This window comes from Myotis davidii, unplaced genomic scaffold (assembly GCF_000327345.1).
Source record: "Myotis davidii unplaced genomic scaffold, ASM32734v1 scaffold38, whole genome shotgun sequence".
Taxonomy (NCBI): Eukaryota; Metazoa; Chordata; class Mammalia; order Chiroptera; family Vespertilionidae; genus Myotis; species Myotis davidii.
This window is the reverse complement of record NW_006291383.1, coordinates 5,311,459-5,319,003: the sequence shown is the minus strand read 5'-3', so window position 1 is coordinate 5,319,003 and position 7,545 is coordinate 5,311,459. Positions and strand designations below refer to the sequence as shown.

Genomic DNA, 7,545 nt, shown 5'->3' with positions numbered 1-7,545 from the left:
GTTTTTTTTTTTTTTTTTTTTTTTTAGTTTTATTCATTTCAAACGGGCCGGATCCGGCCCGCAGGCTGTAGTTTGCCCACGGCTGCTCTAGCCACTGAGCCAAACCGGTCAGGGCTGCTTCACTTTTCAAAAACAGTTATTTACCTAATCAGATTTTCTATTTCTTCTTGAGTTTATGAGAGTAATTTACATTTTTCTGGAAAAATTTTCCACTTAAACTGTTTTCAAATTTATTGCCATAAAATGGAGTTCATTTTTATGTATTGTTGCATTTTTCACAAAGACCAACTGCCATCTATAATAATAATAAAAGCGTAATACGCTAATTAGACCAGATGACCTTCCAGACGAAGCTGGGGCTGTGAAGGCTGAGGCAAGCCGCCTCGGCTGCGAGGGTGGAGCCCCTTGCACGAATTTCGTGCACTGGGCCTCTAGTCACTTAATAATGACTGGTATCGCAAGATGGGGCAGGGAGATGGAAGCTATGACCCTGTCCTGCCTTCCACCCAGGAAACCTGTGCTTGGCTCAGTCAGTCTATTCCACCTTCTTTTTCTCAGTCTTAGGAAAAGTCCTCAGTGCTGTGGGCAGTGCCCAGCTACTGATGTCCCAGAAATTCCAGCAGTTCCGGGGCCTCTGTGAGCAAAACTTGGTGAGTGTGACTTTTTCTTACTCCACAGCAGGGCTTCTGGCCTTTGGCAGCCTGCCAGCTCCCTCAGCTGAATTAACCCCTCTGAGCCTCTGTGACCTCCTTGTGGCAATAGAAAGGTGATGACAATGCCTAGCGCAAGAAAGGGGCCAGGAGTGGTCTTTTCAGATCACTAAACCTTTTGAAACAGAAAACTGATATAAAAATAGCCAGTGAAAGTTAAAGTTCAGTTAGCATTGATTTATTTATATTAGGCATATAAGAAAACATCGAAGAAAACAGTCAAGGTAAGAAATTTTAAAATATCACCACTAGGCTTGATGGGTTTCCCTCTCCCTCACCCCTTCCTGCTGGGAGTGTGAAAACCTCTCTCCAACTCGCCAAAGGGGCTGTACTCCTAGAGGTAGAGGGCAATGTCAATGTTCATCTCCAGGACCTGTAGGGGTTTGGCTTGGACAGTCATGATGAGGAACATGTTGTCAGAGAACAAAATGATGGGAGGGGATCCTGGCTTCTCCCCACCTGACTGTGAGACCATGCCAGGAACTTCTGTTTTCTCCCTGTAAAATGAGAACTGTTGTTGGCCTGGCATGCATTAGGGGCAGGAGGGCCTTCCTCACTGCAGCCCTACCGTGATGGCAAAGGCCTCAGTCTCCCATGTATGTGCAGAGCCTACTCTCATGACAGGACTTGCTCTTTCTCCCAAAGATCTCCACCATCAGGGCTGGTAGTGACCAGGAACTATGCCGGGTGCACTTGGGCTGTGTGGTCTTTTCTCAGTTTCTCACACGGAGGGGGAGACGTGAACCTGCTTGTACAAGTTAGGAGGCACTTTCAGGATTAAAGAATAATGAAAGACAGACATAAAATTAGATAAAAGCTTGGGCTGGGTGTGATGTCTGCCCTCTGACTCGAGACACAGAGAGCCTGCCCTCTGATGGAGGGACAGACACAGAGAGTGCAAGCTGTTTATTATATACTCTAATTACAGGAAGTTACATCACATCTGGGTGGGCCTTCGACATCATGAGATCCATCCCCTTAACACTGGGCAGGAGAGTCAGACTGAGTGGCGTCCAATCTCTTGACTGGGTTCCACCTTCAGGGCGTGGCTTTGCCCTTGGAGAGTATTTCAGCTGACGTAAATTAAGCCAAATTAAGCCAGAGTGTTTACTAATGGCCCTTAACAAGGAACTACCTTAATTCACTCATGCAGATACTGACCCTGGGAATAGGAGAGCAAGAGACCCCAACCGTGGCTGGGGTGCAGGACATGTCTCTGCCTTGCTTGTCCCACTGATAACGCTCTGCCCCACAGAACCCTGACGCCAACCCACGTCCAACAGCCCAGGACCTGGCAGGGTTCTGGGACCTGCTACAGCTCTCCATCGAGGACATCAGCATGAAGTTTGATGAACTCTACCATCTCAAGGCCAATAGCTGGCAGCTGGTGGAGACGCCCGAGAAGAGGAAGGTGAGCATGGAGCAGTGCGGAGGGGAAGTCCAGGGACAAATTCCTGGTCGGCAATAACGCTGCCCACATCGGTCAGTGCTGCTTGGCTCCCTTCTCCATGTGTCGTCTTTGAGCTGGGGGCTCACGTCCATCCATGCGTGGGGTCCATGCTCAGCACTTGTCTAGCATGCTGCTCTCTCTGTGTAGTGAGGCTGCCCTCTGAAGTTTGCCACTGCATGTTCAGAAAATGGGGCTCTTTGGAGAGGTGCCCACAGCCTTGAACACTAGAATAGGCTGTTGAAACTCCAGAGGCAGAAAAAAGGTCCTTCTCCTGGGGCTACGCAGGAGTATACCAGAGCCAGCTCTTCCCTGAGGCCCAGGTTCTTCTGTAAAACAGCAGAACCAGTGACCCTATGGTAACTGGACTGTGGGCCTTGGAAGTTCTGATCCCCTAGAATAGCATGTGGCCTGAGAGTTGGAGGCCCTGAATTTAATCCCATCTCTGGCTGTGACTCGGGTCATTCCTGCCTGAGTCTCAGGATCCAATGGTTCAGAGCAAGGGTGGAAAAGGTCACCTGTCTATCCCTTCCTGCTGGAACATTCTAGGATTCTAAGCTTGCTTTTTGTTCCTATGCCTGTGCTATTCCCACTATCATTGCTTCTTGTGGCTTCCTGATTCCAAATGTGTGTTGCTTGTGCCCGATGCGGGGAGGCTGGGGTGGAGACTACAGCTGCCAGCATATAGGGAGTGGTAGTGCCACACCAAAGGTGGCACCTTTATTTTATTTCTCTTCCCTCCTCACTGTCTCACTAAAGGAAGAAAAGAAACCACCCCCTCCGGTCCCAAAGAAGCCAGCCAAATCCAAGCCGGCAGTGAGCCGCGACAAGGCCTCCGACACCGGGGACAAGCAGCGTCAGGAGGCGCGCAAGAGACTCCTGGCCGCCAAGCGGGCAGCTTCCGTGAGGCAGAACTCGGCCACAGAGAGTGCGGACAGCATCGAGATCTACGTCCCTGAGGCCCAGACCCGGCTCTGAGACCAGGAAGCAGGAAGCCAACAATTTTCAGTCATTTAAAAAAAAAAAACCACACAAACTAAATACGAATGGAACAAAAATTTTCTCAACCTTTAGTATGGTTATTCTATCTAGAGACCCTGAGCCAACTTTCAAATTGATGCATACAAGGGCTCACAATTTGGCTTTTTTGGGTCCCTCCCAGCTTTAGGTTATGAAGACTTCACACACAAAAAAAGTCAACAAAAACACAAAACTATAAAACTTTCTTTCCTCTTGCTGGCCGTGGTGGACTAGATGGAGGGACTTCAGCAACGCCCGGCCCAGCCTGCAGGTTGCAGTCTTTTTACTTGTTCTGTCTAATGAGAACTTAAACGAGCTTGTTTACAAGACGACAGTCCAAGGGCAGCCTTGGGCACCTGCCATGTCCTTCCTTTCCCAGCTACCCTCACGCTGACCTCGGAGTTTTCATTCTTACGTTTCTTTCCCTTCAGAGCTCACACAGGGGTCACCATCCCGGCTGGTGGCTTTCTGGGTCTCAGCCCTCTTTGCAGGGGAGAGCCCAGAGGACAGAGAGATGGACACATGTTCCCTCCCCACCAAGTGCTCACACACAGTCACACATGTGCACACACACAGATGTAGGTTCCTCTCAACAGAAGCAACCCCCACCCTGTGATCTGCCAGCCCTCAAGCAGGCGATGCATTTCCCTGAAAAGATGAGGAGGGTTTAAGTCTTTGGGAGGGAAATGAGATAAAAGCTACAGTATCACATTCCAGACTCCTGCCTTTTTCTTCTCTCCAGCCCTTCTTCCAGCAAAATGTATGGCTCAGTGACTCACAGAGGACACTTGAGAGAGGGACCCCATTTGTCTGTCCCTGGCTAAGCCTGTGTACAGTACCCGGGGGGGCAGGCGGCTGTGTCTGTAGTATGTGTACATATGCACATAGACCTCTTAGAGTGTATATTTAACAAACACCCATCTGCTCACCCATGCCCACCAGCGCCACTGCTGGCTCTTGGGGCACCTGGCAGGAGGCAGGTGTGTGAATAGCATATATTTTTACATGTACTATATCTAGGTGTGTGTACAAGTGTGTGTAAAAATATATACTTTGTGTGTAAGCAGCCTTTTTTTTCCGTCTCCCACCTGCCCAGCCTCTAAGTTTTCTGTTCTGTTCTGTTTTTTGTTGTTTTTTTGTTTTTTACCCCATCCACCCTTCTTTCTCCCCTGCTTCCTAGCCCCACTCCCAGGGTGTCATGAGCCCTGAGCTGCAATGGCCCGGGTCTGTGGGGAGGGGTGGGGAGGGCAGGAGGAGGGGAGGGCGAGGCCCAGCCTGCAGCAAGCTCAGTGCACGAGGGCTGCTCTCTGCCGGGTGTAGGCTATAGCACTGGAGACGTCCTCGTGTCCAGCACTTGCTGCAGGGGCCCTGGGTAAACTGAGGGCCTGTTCTGGGGCCCCATCCCAGTTTGGCCACCGTCTGTGACCTTGGGCAAGTCACTTGACCTCTGTGTGCCTCAACTTCCTCCTCTGTAAAATGGGGACAGTCCCTGCCCCTCCCTACCTCACAGGCATGTTGTGAGAATAAATGAGGTAACGTGTACCAAGGGCTCATGGTGTTATTGTGGTGGGTGGGCCAGACTGGGAGAAGGCAGGGGGAGTAGACTCCCCAGAAGACTAAGCCAGACTCCCTCCCAAACGGCAGCTCCATGAAGACAGCGGGCCTGGGCACAGGCCGTGATTCCAGCTGTCAATCACCAGCTCCATGATCCTGGGCAAGAAAATCAAGTTCTTGATTTCCTCACCTGGACACGTGTACAGCATCTACTTACTGGCTTCCTCTGAGAAATAAATGCGTAATAGCTGTTGTATGGGAACCAAGATGGGCTGCCCTCACTAACAACCAGACCCAACTCTGCATATGTCCTGGGACGGGGTACTCGATACCCCCACCCCCACAGCTGCCTCCACCCTGACAGTGCACTGAACGTGCTTCCCGAGGAGTTCCTCTACCAGGCCCAGTGCCCGCAGTCCATTCAGAGCTCGCACTCTGGTGGGGAGACAGACACTGAACCTGCATCCAAGTCTACAGCAGGTGGTAGCAAGCTGTGGGGACCTCGATGGCACCACCAAACCTGCCTGGCCAAGAGCACTCTGGTCAGCTGGAAGGACGTGGATTCTAGGCAGAAGGATGGGAGGCTCTGATGCCCTGTGGTAAGAACATGCCTTTTAGAAAGGCCTGGGGCAGGCTAGGTTGCAGACACCTGGTCTCCCAGTGACTCAGGCCCAGAGGATGCACAGAGCGACCTTCCCAGGAGCTTTACTCGGGCTGCCACCCCTCCCCACTGGGGCCTCTCAGAGCTCACCCCAATCCTGTGGGCCAGACCCCTTGTGCTCGGAATGCGTGCTCTCATCTCTGGACCCTGTTAGTGACGCTGAGCAGTGACCATGGGTAGCTCTGATGAACTAGAACTGGAGCCTTCATGGGCCTACCCCTACCCTGAGATGTAGCCGGGGGTGACTTAAAGGGTAAGTGAAGGGTTTTCTTGGGCACAGCCACTCAGTGTGTGAGTGAATGCAGGAGACAGCCAGGCTGGATTTAAGGGCAACCATTCAGCTGGCCGCACAGCTCTCCCCAGGCCGGGCCTGTGGGGCCAGGGTGGACTGTTATCCCCTCTGAGCATAAGTGTTGCTGCTGCAGCAGGGGAAGGGCCTTGCGTTTTGGTCAGGGTCCTAGGGAAGGACCCTGCACTCCTTGTATCAGCCCAGTGGGGAGGGAGAAGTGGCTGATGTGCGGAATCTGGGCCCCCTCTCTGCCCCTGGCACAGCAGTGGAGGAACCCCCTGCCCTGATTTGAAAGAATAGTATAATGAACACCACACCATGTCCTTTACCCAAAATCACCAATTGTCAACATTTTGCCATAGTTGCATCATCCCTCTCAGCTACATACACAGTTTTCTCGCATCCATTTGAAAGTAAGCTGCATCCGCCACACTCCTTCACCCCAATACAAATACCACACAGCTCCTGAGAACAGGGACATCCCTGCATGACCACAGTTCCCTCACCACCCTCTAATGCAGGGGTCCTCAAACTACGGCCCGCGGGCCACATGCAAATACAAATATTGTATTTGTTCCCGTATTGTTTTTTTACTTCAAAATAAGATATGTGCAGTGTGCATAGGAATTTGTTCATAGTTTTTTTTTAAACTATAGTCAGGCCCTCCAACGGTCTGAGGGACAGTGAACTGGCCCCCTGTTTAAAAAGTTTGAGGACCCCTGCTCTAATACATCAAAATTACAACTAAAATACAGAACAAGTATCATCCAGAACCACGGGAGAGCTGGCTAAGTGGAAGTACTACAATTAGGGAGGTATAGAAGAAAGCACACTGAGACTGGTAGGGGGTGCGGAGGTGTGGAACGGGCTGGTCCAGCACCCGGGTGTGCCGCTTTTTTAATCGGAAGGGAGATCACCTCTTTGGAGGCTGCCTGGAGGAGCAAGGAGTCCCAGCTCCACACCAGACTCCCAGCCCAGGGTTCCAGAGCTGGGAAAAGAAGACCCTATAGGCAGTAAGAACTACGGACTGTAAAAACATGTGTGAATTGGAGCTGAGTGATACACAGGCTGCTAGAGACCCAGACGCTCCTCTTAAAAGGCGGCACCGCGAACTGAATTTACAAGCTCCCACTTGTTCTGAGCTCCAGTGTTGGGCAAGGCTCTGGGGGACCCAGACAGGTACAGGAGAAACTGGACTGTCTGGCATCAGGGCAGGAACGCAGGGCCGGCTTTCTTCCAGACGGAGGTGCTCCCAGCAGTCATTGTTCCTGTGCTGGGACCTCCTGGGTGCAGGGCTGACTGCAGACATTTCTGTTTGCTCTGCCCTGGAGATTCCCTGAGACCCCACACCCACCCGATTTACAACCCCACCCAAGCTGTGCGCAGTGGCTTTTGCATATGAATGGCCTGTCCTTTCTCAGCCTAAACCATATCAACCAAGCGACAGCTGGATCAGGGAGCCCCAAAGCTATCAATAAAAGGCCGGCACCAACACCATCCTGCCTTGCTTCACAGCTGGGCCTTGTCTGGGCACTTCCAAATCTGATACAAAGAGGAGAAATCTGCAGATCTCTCTGTAGCTCTTGCTGGGTGGCCCTAGGCAGTGGCTCACTTTGCACCTCCTTGGAGATCCAAGAGACAGTGTACCCAGTGATCAGTGTGAGACCATACCAGATTACAACTCTTCACATCCATAAGTGACACACCCAAGGGGTAGATTCAGTGAGCACAACAGCCCCACTGAAGCAAGTCCTGACCCATAAGGGTACTTCCTGCACAGCAGCTCTTCCATTGTAGACACAGCTGGTCCCCACAGCCAATTGGCCTGGAGGTCAATTCCTCCAAGTGATACCAACAGCAATCC

The 7,545-nt window shown here is 51.6% G+C and overlaps 1 protein-coding gene across 7 annotated transcripts in view; it reads left to right on the top strand.

The window, feature by feature from the left end:
* DLGAP4 (discs large homolog associated protein 4) overlaps nucleotides 1-4,719 on the top strand; it is a 118,595-nt gene extending 113,876 nt beyond the window's left edge. For 4 of the 7 annotated variants that reach the window (XM_006764524.2, XM_006764526.2, XM_006764527.2 and 1 more), the window contains 3 exons: nucleotides 559-650; nucleotides 1,966-2,121; nucleotides 2,917-4,719. In XM_006764524.2, coding sequence (XP_006764587.1) covers nucleotides 559-650; nucleotides 1,966-2,121; nucleotides 2,917-3,135 — 467 coding nt within the window. In that variant the 3' untranslated portion in view covers nucleotides 3,136-4,719. Of the gene's footprint in view, nucleotides 1-558; nucleotides 651-1,965; nucleotides 2,193-2,905 lie in introns of all 7 variants that reach the window. The other 3 variants (XM_015564451.1, XM_015564449.1, XM_015564452.1) reach the window with 3 other exon arrangements.
* Nucleotides 4,720-7,545: the final 2,826 nt, after the last annotated feature.